Below are 17,451 nucleotides of genomic sequence, written 5' to 3'. Positions count from 1 at the left end.
AATTTGGATATTTTCTACTGAGCTCATCCAAAAAGCATGGGGGCATGTTGTGGGCAGTACTAGGGCAATCCCAACATTAGGACTTCTTTCAGTGATGATGGAATAGGAAGAAATGTCCAAGTCTAAAAAGAAGTATGTTTTTTAACTAGACACTGTTTCAATCACGTCTCTGAATGACCAGTTGACCACTGAATGGATTAAGACTTGACCTCTCCTTAATCCCCCAGTGGATATTCCCCTTCCCACCTCCCTGAGAGCTGAAACTGAAAGGGGATACCAGGTTCTATGACAGCATCAGATATTATGGACATATCCAACAGAGCTGCAAGCAGCTCCCAAGAGTAGTTTGGTGATCAGTGCAGTGGACTGTGAACAAAGGGATCCAAGTCCAAATCTCACTCCCCCTAGTACATTTGTAGTGGAAATTATGAGCTCTCCAAAACCACCAAATTACCTACTGTACCTAAATATAGGAGACACCTGCAGGGTGAAAGTTTAATGGTGTACAGTTTGGTACAGTAGGTTTTATTCTGTTCCCGAAGTGCTCAGAATACAAAATAAAGAAGTTATGGTAGGAATTGTACTTGGGTGCCATGTTTAAAGTCCCTTGCACTGACCACTAAGCTGCCCCTCTGATCTGCAGGGACATCTGTTTGGCCGTTCCTCTCAAAATGATACCAGACATGTGTTCAAGTGCCTGTTTTTTTTGGCATTTATAATTTGGACATGTTAGTTTGGTAAATGTCTCTTCTTTGTAGATGTCTTCTGTACAAAAATGGCCATCTTGGAGCCATTGTCAAAAGGAAAACCCAGATGTTTTTTTCCTGTTTGGCTCTAATATGGACCTTTTTTTGGATGTAATGAGCTAAACACCCCGATTCTGACTTGGATATTTTTTTGAAAATGCCCCTCAATGACTCGTAATACCTTCTGTGACCATGCTAGTGGCCTTGTAGGTTTTGTAAGTTTATACAATAGGGTCAATCAAGCGAAGTTATACATTTACTGGCAGCTGGTCAAACTTCCTGAATAGCAGAGCTAAACTAAACAGATGGTGGCAGGAGTGGCCAATACATGTATTTGGTGCCACTGGCTGTTCACATAACAGTGCTGAAATATCTATATTAGTTTAAACACCATGACTGGCATTTAAAATTAAAATGCTGACAATCGCTGCTGAGTTTTACCCTTCCTTTGAAAGAGATCAGGAGTTGAGACTTGAGCAACTCAGTGTTGACAGAAGAATTAATTTGTATTGCAGAGAAGAAAATTAACCTGCCTAGTCTGATTTCTATAAAGAAATATAATACTGTTAGAGTTCTGTCTGACCATCATAGGATTTCCCATAAGATTTAGAACAGGGTGGGGGTAAGACTTCAAATTATTTCCAGATGTGCCTACTAAACATGAGAAATTAGATTTATAAGGACACATAATTTCTGTTCCTATTATCTGTGAAGCATTAAGAAAGGTTGTATTGAATAAGGATGTTTCTTAAAAGCACAGATGGGCGGAAATGTTCAGTAAAGGGGACCCAGAAGATTGGGAGGAGTTAGTGGACGCATGCAGGGAAAGGACTGTGTGGGAACAATGAAAACCACTACCCTCTCAGACTTCAGGGAGAAGTAAAGCCTTTTTTTCTTGTATGTTTAAAACCTAAACTATGCCCCACAGCCTCATTTCCACTCACAAACCAAACCCCCCTCCCACAATAACAGCAGTGACCTCTGCATTCCTGACACCACTGTGGTCATCAACCTCCCTCTGCTGTACCCCCTCCCTACTGCAGACCTTGATTGGGTCTGACCCAAATATGAAGACCTCCCCCAATAGTGTTCCTAGACATCAATTTCACCAGGGTTGTCCCCTGACATTAGCACGTCCACCTGAGGGTCCCCTGGCAGAATCCCCATCCCCCGATCCTAGCTTTGGCTCCTACTGGGGGTCTTGAATAGTGTAGAATGTGCAAGAATAACCCCCCATCTCTTCTGCTTCTGAGGCTCTGGAATCAAAATGACACCCACAACTCTTAGTGGTAATCTTGAGATATCACCTCTAGGATCAAGCAGATAAAAAAAGAACAAAATTGCTCCTGCTTCTTCTACACTACCAAGGACCCTCAAGTATGAACCAGAGCTGATATCAGGGAGTGGAGAGGGGGTCTGATGTGACGCAGGGGGCAGTGTTGATGTTTTAAGGGGCATCCCCAGGGGAAGGTTTGATTTTTTGGTGGGGGCACCATCGTGGAGGTCTTCATGTTTAAGGGGCACCATAGATTGGCCTGGATTGGCCATTCTTGGAAACAGGATACTGGGCTAGATGGACCATTGGTCTGACCCAGTATGGCTATTCTTATACTCAACAGCAATACTTATAATGCAATTAGTCTTCAGAGACAAGTGATGATCCCTGAACCTAGGTTAGTTGACATATTTGGATTAGGAAAGAAATTTGTTTTCATAGTGCAAAGTTGTATGCAGCGACACAATATTTTTGCATTCGCCTCATGAATTACTACCTGGTGGTAACTGGTAAACAGCCAAAGGATGGACACAATAATGATCTTTCATCCTAATCAGCAATGTGGACTGTAATAGAGCCTGATTCAATAAAGATTTTCTTCCATTCTGAGTCTATGGGAAAGAATGCTTAGTAAATCACGACTGTGTAAACATTCATCATATATGAAAAGCAGTTAATTTGAACTGCAGATTTCTGTGAAATATATCTGACAAGCACAGTTTTAGGGTTTTTGTTGTTGTGTTTCTTTTTGGAAAGCTAGAATTTTTTTTTTTACATTACAATCAAGATCTCATTTTTGTTGTAGGTTTGTAAGTATGATTATGTGGAGATTCGGAGTGGCCTTTCATCTGAATCCAAACTTCATGGCAAATTTTGTGGTACGGATGTACCTGAAGTCATCACCTCACAATACAACAACATGAGAATTGAATTCAAGTCTGATAACACAGTCTCAAAGAAAGGATTCAGAGCCCAGTTCTTTTCAGGTAAACCCCATCACTTTCCTGAGAACACTGGACTCTACTGACAAAGAAAATTTTACTGTTGTCATAAATTTACCTGCTTAACAGTGTCTAGTTATGGTACAAAATTGTGTTAAGAATTTATTTAAATATGTGTTGGCTACAAATATAATTGTTGCTGTTTTTTAATGCTCTCCAACAATTACAAAATGAACCAACTTTGGTAAAATTTAGACTGGATATTCAGTCCAAATGCATTTGGACTATGTATATGAGCAGTTACCCAGTTACCTGGGATTTCTGAAGGGGGGGAGGAGGGTGGCAGCTAATGAGATTCATGGCAGTGAGACATTAGATGTTGGGTGCCAGGTGGAGTTCATGGGCTGAGGTGTTAGGTGTTAGGTGCCAGAGGAAGGTCAAGGGGTTGGGGGGTTAGATGTTGGCTGATGGGATGATCGAGGGGAGCAATTCTCTACACCCTGACCCCATTAAAAGATAACAGGCCTGTTTGATGATAAGAGAGATAAAATTACAGTTTTGAAAATGTACTTTAAAAAGATAGAGATGACATTCTGTGGTGCTAAAATTATGATTTTCCAAATGTTTCCAGGGCCATACAATTGTGAAGAAAGGATTTTCTAAGTCTTGAAACCATTTGTTTTAGTCCTGGGAGCAACTTGTTTCTTAAAATTTCCTTGCCAATATATAATTGCATATCAAAAAGTTAATTTTGTATGTTGGGATTCCGCTCATGTGGAAAGATTTCTTTTTTTTTTAATCATAAAGCTTGACTGAGACACTTACCCTGGGATTCTATAGATCACACCTTCGATTTCCACGTGGAAATTGAAGTGTATTCCATATCAATGTGCATAACCTAATTGGTTAACAAGCTAATCAGTGCTGATAATTGAATGTTATGCAATTATCAGCACTAATTGGCATTAATTAGAATTTATGCGCACTACTTGCTAAGCGTATTTGGTAACGTGGTGCACATAAATTCAAGTCACATGGTTGAACAGTGTACGTGGTCATGGGTGTGGAATGGGAGGGTTGTGGGTGTTTTTTAAATCTAGGCACATTGTTATAGAATACACCCGCTCCATGTGTAATTTAGGGAATTTTCACCAGGTTTGATTTGGTGTAATTGACCATAACCAAAGTTAGTTGTCTGGACCAGTGCTCAGCGTATTCTGTAAACCATGTGGAAATTTAAGTCAATTCTATAAAGTACACCTAAATTAAAGCATACTTTATAGAATACACATATGCTAATGTCATTTTGGCGCTGAGATTTTAGGTGTGATACACAGAATCTAGTCCTTAAGGGCTATATTGGAGTTATAATGTTTTCACCAACTAGATAATTACTGAGGTTGGATTTTCTATCTCTGGTCAAGATTTCTTCTTTCATCTTTTTCCTCTTTTGTTTTTCTTTAGCTCCTTTTCCTCTCATATATAGAATAAAATATCACAAAACATCTATATGATGTGTTTGTGATGTTATATTCTTATATCTGGAATTTAATTTCTTGATTTTCTTTATTGTGTTTGCAGATACTGTAAAAATTTAAAATAAAAACAAAAAAATAACAGGCCTGGCTTGTGGCTTGCAATTGCTAGGAATACCTGATGTTCTGTGCTTTAGCAATGCAAATTTAAACTTAGCTTAGGAGTTTACTAACTTGTGGTACGGAGGTACTGCAGGTTAGGGACATACATGGTAAATGTAACTGCTTTAAAACATGATCCAGCTGATATTCAGCTGGTGGCGGACAGTGTTCTTTTGTCCACCACTAATGCTAAAACCGGAAATTCAATGCTTTGCTCTGTGCAGGCTTTGTCATTGAATTTCCAGTTTTTTAAAAGTCAATATTTAGACTTAACCGGCTATGGGCTAGCACATAAAAATAGGACAGCTATTTATGCATTCCTATATATGTGCTAAACATAGCCAGTTTGTTCTCAATATTGGGAGCTAACCGGACTCCAACCCTGAAATGCCCCCAGAATGCCCCCCAACAGAGCAGGCTTCCACTTCAGTGCTAACCAGTCGCTTTCAGTGCCAACTGGTTAAGTGGCGCTGAAAATGACTAGATAGCTGCATACAAGCGAGTTAACTGCTCAGTAGCCGCTTTGCATATCAGCTGGGATCTTTTGCTGCAGCTTGTCTGGGTAACTGTGGGAGTTACCTAAAAAAACAGTTTAGCTTTTGAAAACTGCAACAATCATATTACATAACTTTTGTCCAGAAAACTCAAATACATCTCTCCCTCGGTATAACGTGGTACTTGGCAGCCACAACCAGTACCGCCTAGTAACAAAGGTTGTGCTATAATGAAAAGCCTGTGCATATGTGTATGTATTAGGTTGCCAATATCCAATCAATTAAATTCTTTTAGTCATTTTAGTGAATGCAAATTGAATTTACAATGACAAAACGGGTTCAATAAAATCCTTTTCCGGACTGCAAATCAAACTTACAATACACGATAGTGGGGTTTAGTATTATATGTCCTCTGTATTGTAGGAAGTAAAGAACCTTTTTATGAATGCAATTAACTTGTCATTGTCAAGAGCAATGAACTGGAACTACACTTCAACTGGAAGGGTACATTAACCATGTGAGCCAGAAGTGCACTTCAACAGTGTGAGCCAGGACTGAACATCAACCATGTGAGCTGGAACGGTATGCATCAACCATGTGAGCCAGAAGGGCAGTTCAACAATGTGATTTGCACTTCAAAAGAACACTTGCCATTTTAAAGAGTTATGAGCTGGAACTAGAGAATGACACGGGGACGGAGACCTGCAGTAACCGTGGGGATGGGGACAGAGCCTGCGGGGACGGGGTGGGGATGGGGCAGGAATGAGGACAGAGCCCATGAAGAAGGGGACAAACTTTGTCCCCGTGTCACTTTTTATTTTGAAGACTGTTAATAATCTGGACTGTTATTTATGTTTAATTGATGCAGACAACAACTATATATTTATTTTTTGGAAAAACAAGCAAATGTGCTGACCACAGCTAGCAAAATTTGCATGGGGGATCCTGTACATCCTACTACCAACACAACTTCTAAGAAGACATCCTCTATTGCAGGAGACTGTGGAAGAGAGGAGAGCTAGACTGAATCCTGAGATTGTTGATGACTTCTTATTCATCCATAGATTAAAAAATCATAACAGTGCTTCATAGGGCATATTTCTTCCCTCTAGGGCATACAAAATAGGTTGTATTTTGTACCCTTGGACATTTTAACAGAGTGGATTAGGATTCTTTAGGGTAGTAGAAATGAGCTATTGTTGGGGTTGGAGTGGTGGTGGAAGGGTTTATTATACTTGCTCGTTGTTATTATTGTTTTCTATTTGTAATTGTTCCTTTTTCTACTTTAATAAAAAGATTTAAATATAAAATCACTAGTAAAAAAGGCCCGTTTCTCAAAGAAATGAAATGGGCGCTAGCAAGGTTTTCCTTGGAGTGTGTATATTTGTGAGAGTGTGTGTGAGAGTGACTGTGTGTGAGAGAGAGAGAGAGAGAGAGAGAGAGAGAGTGAATGTGCAAGTGTGTGTGTGTGTGTGTGACAGAGAGAGAGAGTGTGAAACTGGGTGCGAGTGTGTCTGTGAGAGAGAGTGTGTTCCAGGGTCGTCATCCCCCCTCTCTCCCTCCCTCCGTCCCTTCGAGTTCCAGGGTCGCCCCTCCCTCCGTCCAAGTTCCAGGGTCATCCTCTCCCTCCCTCCGAGTTTCAGGGTCCTCTCTCCCTCCCAGTTCCAGAGTCGTCGTCCCTCACTTCCTTCCTCCCTGTTCCAGGCCCCCTTACGTATTTTAAAAGTCATCTTGACTTACCTTGTTGGGGTTACGGCGGCCGCCAGCAGCGGTAAAAGGCGTGCAGGCTCGGCCCTTCTCTCTCTCTCTCTCAGCTGTGGTCCCGCCCTCATTTCCTTTTTCTGCAAGGGCGGGACCACAGTTGAGAGAGAAAGAAGGGCCAAGCCTGCACGCGTTTTACCGCTGCTGCCGGCCGCCGTAACCATGACTTGGTAAGTGAAGATGACTTTTAAAAATCGGAGGGAGGGGGCCTGGAACTGGAAGGGAGGGAGGGAGGAAGGGAAGGACGATGACACCCTCATGCGTGTGACGTTGCGTTCCTTTGCCTGGCAACTCTGCAGCGTGCCCTTCCCTCTCACTGTTCCGCCCTCGACTTCATCACATTTTGACGCGAGGGCGGGATAGAGAGAGATGGTGACAGACTTTCAAACCCTTCACTGAAGTCTGTCACGGAGTCAGCTTCAGAATGTTGGAGGTGCAAATTATTATAGTAGATAAGTGTTCGAGGCCTCTGCAGATGAGATCAGAGTCCACGGGGATAGGGCAGGGACGGGAACAGAACCTGCGGGGACAGGGCGGGAATGGTGACAGGGCCTGCGGGGATGGGACGGGGATGGAGACGGGGCTTCAGGGATGGGATGGGGATGGAGGCAGAACCCATGGGGAGGGGCCGGGGACAAGGACAAATTTTATCCCTGTGTCATTGATTAGCTGGAACTACGCTTCAGCCATGTGACTTTTTTATATTAGGCTTCTACAATATAATCACAGAAAAGGTACAAGGGTTTTGGGAGTCATACTAGGTATATACAGTATAATCAAGCAAATGGTACAATAATTCCAGAAGCCATATTCACTACTGCATTAAAACCAAATTTGCGTTATAACAGTGCACTTTATGACAAGGGAGCAATGTACCTGTTTTAAAGTAAATCAAATAAATTATCCAATTAGCTCAACATATTCAGTGGTTCAACTAACTGAATAAGTTATCTGAATAGCCAGTTAAAGTAACCCGATAACTTATCAGTTGACTAACAGAATATGCAGTGCTTAACACTGACTGCAGTATTACATTAAAATCTTTTAGGAATGTTTTATAAAAGAACTCTGTTCACATGTCAAGTGTCATGAATAGACCGGACAGATGGGAGATGCAGCAAGAACAAGTTGATTTTAAAATGAAGGCAAATACGCATATGGCTTTAGTTTTTCATGTGACATCATCATTCAGTACTGCTCTGGACTTTGATTACTGTTATTGTTTTTGTATTAAACAGAAACAAGGACTTGGCAGTGTTATAGCTTTAGGGAAAATTTCTCACATTCAGAAAATGACTAAAATTTTGGGTGGATAGTCAGATAGCTGCTTGGTATGTGTTAGAGGAAGACAAGTGATGTTAATAATTCTCACAGGTTTCACATGGGGTGTGATTACGCAGTTTCTGTGCTTGCCTAGGAAATAAAATGTTTTTGTGTTTATGTACTGAAAAGTGAAAGAAGTAGAGGAGGAACATTCTAAATTATGACAAGTTGACTATACACAGAAAAATAGTTTAAAAGGATTTAGGGAGGAAGTTATCAATGTGGGCTACCATTAAGATGTTGTTTTACTGTTAATCCCAGTGATTAGTAACTAGTTCTCATTACATAAAATGGGACCTGTGCTAAAATAGCATGAGTTAGTGGTAAACTAACACATATTAAGGTAGTCCACACTGTGGAGGAGTGGCCTAGTGGTTAGGGTGGTGGGCTTTGGTCCTGAGGAGCTGAGTTTGATTCCCAGCACAGGCAGCACCTTGTGACTCTGGGCAAGTCACTTAACCCTCCATTGCCTGCCGCATTGAGCCTGCCATGAGTGGGAAAGTGCAGGGTACAAATGTAAATAAAATAACTATGCCCCTTACCCATGCAGGTAGACTCCTACTTGTTTAAATCCAGCAGGCTGGCTTTGCTGCTGATATTCAGTATCACTTAACCAGATAATACTCCTGAATATCAGCAAAGACCTCTATGGCGCTATCCAATTACTAATACAGTAGTGAAGGAGATATATATATAAGCACAACTGGCATTACTTCCAACCGAAGATTAAATCTTTTGATTAAAGAGGTATTGCCTCAAGAAGCCCCCGGCTCTATAACAATGAAAGCTCACGTGGGGCTGGGCTGCTTCATCACTGGCAAACACCTCATATAAATTTTAATATCTTTTTTTTATATATCTAATCGTTTTTCGTTCTTCTATTTCTTCTCTCTCAATGTGAAGATATATACACTGTACATAATCTTAAACTTAAAGACTACTTAGCTTTGTAGAGGTCCAGTTTTTTTCTTTTAATTTGACGCTGAGGCAGGTAACGAAACGCTGGCCATCGTTGGTCGTGGTCGTGCTCAGCGTCAAATTAAAAGAAAAAAACTGTACCTCTACAAAGCTAAGTAGTCTTTAAGTCTTCCCTGCACACTAAGGACACTTTTAGCACTGCTGGGAAAAGACCAATTTTCCCATTAGCTTGTGGTCATTAGTATGTGAGCACTTATCGAAACCTAATTTGTAGGCAGTAAGAGCACATACTAATTAGTTAAGTGCCAATATTCAGCCCTGAACTGGTTAAGTTAAACTGGCCAAAGATGGGACTGCAATTTATGTAGTCCTATTTAGCTGGTTAATTTAACTGGTTAAGGCCTGAATATCAGCACTTATTGGGTTAATGGTGACTCCTCCCCCAAAGCACCCACAAAATAGCCAGTTTCTATTTTTGTTGTTAGAATATCCAGCAGCCAAGCACAATTTAACTCGTTTGGAGCCTCTCTTACTTGGTTAAAAGTCTTTTTAATATCGTCCTCTACATTTTCTAGTACATATTATGGAGGCAATGTAATAAACCATTTTTGGCACACAACATAGAAACATTAAAAAAATGAAGGCAAATAAAGACCATACGGCTTTTCAAGTCTGCCCTTCCATGCCATCTACTTTCCTTTTCATTTCCTTAGAGATCCTTTGTACGTTGTTTTATACACAGAACTAGGACTAGGGGGTGTCGCGTGCTCGCGGACCTTGGCATGCTGTCAGGCTTCTTCCCCGGGAGCACTGGGTTCATGAGCCCATGGGCCACTACCGTGGAGCGGCAGTGGCAGGCAAGATCACCTCCAAGGTAGAGATGAGACAAAACTGGACCAGAACCCCGGACTGGAGTTCTACACCGGAATACACGGAACTGGAACGCACCGGACGGGTGCGCACTGGAGTGGAGCCCACTGGACTGGAACACACTGGAGGGCCCCACAGGACTGGAACACACTGGACCGGAACACACTGGACCTAGGCTTCACCTACGCTTGACCACCTTTCCCCGAGGGTTAAGCCCTAAGGTTCTGGCAGCCGGTAGGACTTACAGGAAAACCCGGAACTGGAACTTGCAAGCAGGAACAACAGGAATGAAGATCCAGGAGTGCCCCCTGGCACCTAGGCGCAGGCAGGGCCGACAGGCAGGGACTGTCCGGGTTCCTGGCAGTCGGCAGGTTTAAACACAATGACTAGTAAACTGTACCTAGGCTAATAGAAACGCTATACCCAGGCAAACCAGTCATACACAAGAAACATACACAGAGCACACTCAGGAGACTTGAAAGCTATACACCAGCTAACAACCAAGCTGTGCCCAAGCTAACAAGTCATGCACTGGAAACAAACACAGAGCACTAGCAAAGCTATACACAGGCTAACAAGCCACACGGTGCCTAAGCTGGCTAGTCTAAACAAACACAGAGCACTAGCAAAGCTATACACAGGCTAACAAGCCACACGGTGCCTAAGCTGGCTAGTCTAAACAAACACAGAGCACTAGCAAAGCTGTAAACAGGCTAACAAGCCACACGGTGCCTAAGCTGGCTAGTCTAAACAAACACAGAGCACTAGCAAAGCTATACACAGGCTAACAAGCCACACGGTGCCTAAGCTGGCTAGTCTAAACAAACACAGAGCACTAGCAAAGCTATACACAGGCTAACAAGCCACAAGGTGCCTAAGCTGGCTAGTCTAAGCAAACACAGAGCACTAGCAAAGCTATACACAGGCTAACAAGCCACACGGTGCCTAAGCTGTCTAGTCAAACATAGAAACTCACACAGAGCAAACACTGAAACAGTGTACAGAGCACTCTATACACCAGGGCCCTAAATGAAATGCAAAGGCCAGGGCTGTAGTCTCTAAGTGATTAATAAAGCCCTTCCACACCACAGACACAGCTGCAGCAATCACCTTGCATCCAAACAGAGGCTTGACACACAGAGCAGTCAGCCCAGCGGGAGCCATCTTGGATACTGGCATAGAGGAGTCGGCGGCAGCCATCTTGGAAAAGGCATAGCCCACACAGGTGAGGTTCAGTAGGGCAATCAGCACACAGAGCCAGAGAGAAACTAAGACAGAGACAGAGACAAGCAGAAGCCAGCACAGCCACTGACTCCCAGAAACAGGGTAAGTCTGAGGGTGGTCACGGCCACAGACGTAACAGTACCCCCTCCTCAAGACCCCCCTCTCGGTCTCCCTGAGGAGTTCAGGTGTCCAGGGGTAACTATGGTGAAACCTTCTGATGGGTCTCAAAAGCCAGACATAGATCACTGGACTGGAAGTCACAAGGAAGTTCAAAACTGGCAGACAAAAGTAGCACCTGTGACCAGGAGGCTCCTTCGAATCACCACGGGGCAACCTCAGGAACATGGATGCATCAAGAGGAACAAAATTCAAAAGTAACCCTTCCCAGAGGGAACCCACAATGTCCTGGACCTCTTGGCAATTCCGTGTAATGGCAAGAGCAAGGCTGAAGCCACTACCCCAGCTGACATCAGAAGCTGGGCTGGGGCCCAAAGTGGCATCCCAGTCTTGACAGGAACTAGAAGTCTGAACAGAAGCAGATCTGGAACTGAAACCTGGGTTGGCATCCAAAACGGAGCCGGGATTAGGACCCGGACTGGAATCAACCCCTTGACTGAAACTGGAACTGGATTCAGGAGCTTGACTGGAACTGGAACTCGATCCAGACTCAGCATCTTGACTGGAACTCCAACTCAATCCAGGCTCAGCATCTTGACTGGAACTACAACTCGATCCAGACTCAGCATCTTGACTGGAACTGCAACTCGATCCAGGCTCAGCATCTTGACTGGAACCGCAACTCGATCCAGACTCAGCATCTTGACTGGAACCGCAACTCGATCCAGGCTCAGCATCTTGACTGGAACCGCAACTCGATCCAGGCTCAGCCTCTTGACTGGAACCGCAACTCGATCCAGGCTCAGCCTCTTGACTGGAACCGCAACTCGATCCAGACTCAGCATCTTGACTGGAACCGCAACTCGATCCAGACTCAGCATCTTGACTGGAACCGCAACTCAATCCAGACTCAGCATCTTGACTGGAACTCCAACTCGATCCAGGCTCAGCATCTTGACTGGAACTGCAACCCGATCCAGACTCAGCATCTTGACTGGAACTGCAACTCGATCCAGACTCAGCATCTTGACTGGAACTGCAACTCGATCCAGGCTCAGCATCTTGCCTGGTACTGCAACTCGACCCAGACTCAGCATCTTGACTGGAACTACAACTCGATCCAGGCTCAGCATCTTGCCTGGTACTGCAACTCGACCCAGACTCAGCATCTTGGCTGGAACTTCAACTCGATCCAGACTCAGCATCTTGACTGGAACCCCAACTCGATCCAGACTCAGCATCTTGACTGGAACTGCAACTCGATCCAGACTCAGCATCTTGACTGGAACCGCAACTCAATCCAGACTCAGCATCTTGACTGGAACCGCAACTCGATCCAGACTCAGCATCTTGACTGGAACACCAACTCGGTCCAGAATCAGCATCTTGCCTGGAACTGCAACTCGATCCAGGCTCAGCATCTTGCCTGGAACTGCAACTCGGTCCAGACTCAGCATCTTGACTGGAACCCCAACTCGATCCAGACTCAGCATCTTGACTGGAACTGCAACTCGATCCAGACTCAGCATCTTGACTGGAACCGCAACTCAATCCAGACTCAGCATCTTGACTGGAACTCCAACTCGATCCAGGCTCAGCATCTTGACTGGAACTGCAACCCGATCCAGACTCAGCATCTTGACTGGAACTGCAACTCGATCCAGACTCAGCATCTTGACTGGAACTGCAACTCGATCCAGGCTCAGCATCTTGCCTGGTACTGCAACTCGACCCAGACTCAGCATCTTGACTGGAACTACAACTCGATCCAGGCTCAGCATCTTGCCTGGTACTGCAACTCGACCCAGACTCAGCATCTTGGCTGGAACTCCAAACTCGATCCCAGGACTCAGCATCTTGGACATGAAACTGGCAACTCGATCCAGACTCAGCATCTTGACTGGAACCGCAACTCGATCCAGACTCAGCATCTTGACTGGAACACCAACTCGGTCCAGAATCAGCATCTTGCCTGGAACTGCAACTCGATCCAGGCTCAGCATCTTGCCTGGAACTGCAACTCGGTCCAGACTCAGCATCTTGACTGGAACCCCAACTCGATCCAGACTCAGCATCTTGACTGGAACTGCAACTCGATCCAGACTCAGCATCTTGACTGGAACTCCAACTCGATCCAGACTCAGCATCTTGACTGGAACTCCAACTCGATCCAGACTCAGCATCTTGACTGGAACCGCAACTCGATCCAGACTCAGCATCTTGACTGGAACTGCAACTCGATCCAGACTCAGCATCTTGACTGGAACTCCAACTCGATCCAGACTCAGCATCTTGACTGGAACACCAACTCGATCCAGACTCAGCATCTTGACTGGAACTGCAACTCAATCCAGGCTCAGCATCTTGACTGGAACTCCAACTCGATCCAAACTCAGCATCTTGACTGGAACTCCAACTCGATCCAGACTCAGCATCTTGGCTGGGACTGGCACTTGGTCCGGGACTACTAAGCCACCTTCTTTCAGCTTGGGCTTCAAGAGTATCCCGTAGGGTTGGCTCCGAGAGGAGTTGGAAGCGGTAAAAGAACAGCTTGGTAGAGGGATCAATAGCAGAAACTGGGTTTTCTTCAAACCCAAGCCAGGAGACACGCCTTCTTTCCGCTGTAGCTTCAGGAGTATTCTTCAGGACTGGATCAGACAAAAGTGCAACCCGGTACTCCTGCAGCGTCATAAACGGATCCAGCTCAAAAATGGGGTTGGAACTGGGATCCACACTGGTACTAGGAGACTCCGTAGACAGCGCCACTTGAACTGGACGCAGAGACTTGGCTTGACGCGCCCTCTGGACTGGACTCGGAGGCTCGGTCAGGAGCATCCCTCGGACTGGATTCAGAGGCTTGAGTGGAAGCGCCACCTGAACTGGGATCGGAGGCTCGGTCAGCAGCGTCCCTCGGACTGGACTCTGAAGCTTGGCTGAACGCGCTGCTCGGACTGGATTCAGAGGCTTGCCTGGACGCTCTGCTTGACTGGGACTGGACCCCTGCTGGGCCCAGCGCGTGGAATTCCCAAGACATCTTCTCTCAGCGACAGCTTCCGGAGTATCCCACAAAGCTGGATTCAGGACAAGGCTGCGGCGATATTCTGAGAGCGTGATGAAAGGGTCCATATCTGAAACTGGGTTTTCAGTGATTCCAAGCCACCGGACACGTTTTCTCTCAGCTGCCGCTTCAGGGGTCTTCTTCAAAACAGGATGAGACAACAGTTTCCCACGATACTGACGAAGAGTCATAGAAGGATCAAGCACAATGACGGAGCTGGACCCCAGCTGGGTCGGCTGGGTGGGGGTTCTTGCCGGGCTCATGGCCTTTGCATTCTGTCGCGTGCTCGCGGACCTTGGCATGCTGTCAGGCTTCTTCCCCGGGAGCACTGGGTTCGTGAGCCCATGGGCCACTACCGTGGAGCGGCAGTGGCAGGCAAGATCACCTCCAAGGTAGAGATGAGACAAAACTGGACCAGAACCCCGGACTGGAGTTCTACACCGGAATACACGGAACTGGAACGCACCGGACGGGTGCGCACTGGAGTGGAGCCCACTGGACTGGAACACACTGGAGGGCCCCACAGGACTGGAACACACTGGACCGGAACACACTGGACCTAGGCTTCACCTACGCTTGACCACCTTTCCCCGAGGGTTAAGCCCTAAGGTTCTGGCAGCCGGTAGGACTTACAGGAAAACCCGGAACTGGAACTTGCAAGCAGGAACAACAGGAATGAAGATCCAGGAGTGCCCCCTGGCACCTAGGCGCAGGCAGGGCCGACAGGCAGGGACTGTCCGGGTTCTGGCAGTCGGCAGGTTTAAACACAATGACTAGTAAACTGTACCTAGGCTAATAGAAACGCTATACCCAGGCAAACCAGTCATACACAAGAAACATACACAGAGCACACTCAGGAGACTTGAAAGCTATACACCAGCTAACAACCAAGCTGTGCCCAAGCTAACAAGTCATGCACTGGAAACAAACACAGAGCACTAGCAAAGCTATACACAGGCTAACAAGCCACACGGTGCCTAAGCTGGCTAGTCTAAACAAACACAGAGCACTAGCAAAGCTGTAAACAGGCTAACAAGCCACACGGTGCCTAAGCTGGCTAGTCTAAACAAACACAGAGCACTAGCAAAGCTATACACAGGCTAACAAGCCACACGGTGCCTAAGCTGGCTAGTCTAAACAAACACAGAGCACTAGCAAAGCTATACACAGGCTAACAAGCCACAAGGTGCCTAAGCTGGCTAGTCTAAGCAAACACAGAGCACTAGCAAAGCTATACACAGGCTAACAAGCCACACGGTGCCTAAGCTGTCTAGTCAAACATAGAAACTCACACAGAGCAAACACTGAAACAGTGTACAGAGCACTCTATACACCAGGGCCCTAAATGAAATGCAAAGGCCAGGGCTGTAGTCTCTAAGTGATTAATAAAGCCCTTCCACACCACAGACACAGCTGCAGCAATCACCTTGCATCCAAACAGAGGCTTGACACACAGAGCAGTCAGCCCAGCGGGAGCCATCTTGGATACTGGCATAGAGGAGTCGGCGGCAGCCATCTTGGAAAAGGCATAGCCCACACAGGTGAGGTTCAGTAGGGCAATCAGCACACAGAGCCAGAGAGAAACTAAGACAGAGACAGAGACAAGCAGAAGCCAGCACAGCCACTGACTCCCAGAAACAGGGTAAGTCTGAGGGTGGTCACGGCCACAGACGTAACAGGGGGCATGCGATGAAGCTACAATGTAGTAAATTTAAAACGAATTGGAGAAAATGTTTCTTCACTCAGCGTGTAATTAAACTCTGGAATTTGTTGCCAGAAAATGTGGTAAAGGTGGTTAGCTTAGCGGAGTTTTAAAAAGGTTTGGATGGCTTCCTAAAGGAAAAGTCCATAGACCATTATTAAATGGACTTGGGGAAAATCCACTATTTCTGGGATAAGTAGTATAAAATGTTTTGTACTTTTTTGGGATCGTGCCAGGTATTTGTGACCTGGATTGGCCACTGTTGGAAACAGGATCTGGGCTTGATGGACCTTTGGTCTTTCCCAATATGGCAATACTTATGTATTTATGTAAGCATCTATGAACATGCCCTGAAATATAAACATATTAAAGGACGAGCTACTGACAGTCATGTGCTTTTACTCAGTATATGTGTAGACATTTCTGAGACAACGTTGTACAGAGCTAGGTTAGAGATACAACATACACATGCATGTTATAAATATGAAACCACCAAAATCAACTAGACAAAATATCTTGACTATAATCCACAAATTGGTGTCATATCAGAATCCAAAACAATGTTGAGAAATATTTATAATAGAGGAAAAGACCTCAGAAGCTATAGACACCTAGATAATATGTCAATACTTCAGCTAGATCTCCTTCATTTGTCAAAAACATCCACATTTAAAATAATTCCTAAATGTGTTTTACAGAGTTTTTTTTTTTTTAAACATGATGTGCATACGTGTCCTACAAATCCTTTTATTATAAAAACTGACTTAGTTGCACCCAACTGTGGCCACCCATTTTACACCATTTGAAGGACATATATGCACATAGTGGGGCATTTTTGATTTGATGTCTAAATCTTATTTTGGATGTTTTGCGAAACACAATGTCCAATGATCCAGTAGCGATCATGGCTTGCTAGATATTTTTGTTCTCATTGTGCCTATTTTTAGGACCATTTTTGAAAAAAAAAAAAAAAAAAAAGACCAAGGGCAAAACATACAAAAACAGGACATTGGGATGTATTGGTGGGGGGAGGGCAGCATTCTTAATAGACTTACCACACAGACATCCTAGCACAGCAGTGGGGCACCCTAGGGGGTACTGCAGTGAACTTTACATAATAGGACCCAGGTACACATCTCACTGTTATCCCTTTATATTGATCTTCCAAAACCCACCAAAAACCTACTGTACCCAACTGTGCGCCACTACAATGGTCCTTATGCTTGCAGGTGTCACCTATATGTAGGTATTGTAGGTATTTAGTGTTTTTTTGGAGGCTCACACATTCCACCACAAAGAGTGGAATATGGGCCTTGGTCCCCTTCTCTACAGCCCATTGCGTAGACTGCTAGGCTATTCCTGGAATCTTCTTGCTGCTATTATA

General features: G+C 44.9%; 1 protein-coding gene across 1 annotated transcript in view; it reads left to right on the top strand.

Moving 5' to 3' along the window:
* TLL1 (tolloid like 1) overlaps positions 1-17,451 on the top strand; it is a 499,423-nt gene that overhangs the window by 430,665 nt on the left and 51,307 nt on the right. Inside the window, exon 16 of the mRNA XM_030191579.1 lies at positions 2,828-3,008. Coding sequence (XP_030047439.1) covers positions 2,828-3,008 — 181 coding nt within the window. The remainder of the gene's footprint in view (positions 1-2,827; positions 3,009-17,451) is intronic.

The sequence above is a fragment of the Microcaecilia unicolor genome, chromosome 2, assembly GCF_901765095.1.
Source record: "Microcaecilia unicolor chromosome 2, aMicUni1.1, whole genome shotgun sequence".
NCBI lineage: Eukaryota > Metazoa > Chordata > Amphibia > Gymnophiona > Siphonopidae > Microcaecilia > Microcaecilia unicolor.
This window is presented reverse-complemented; position numbering and strand designations above follow the sequence as displayed.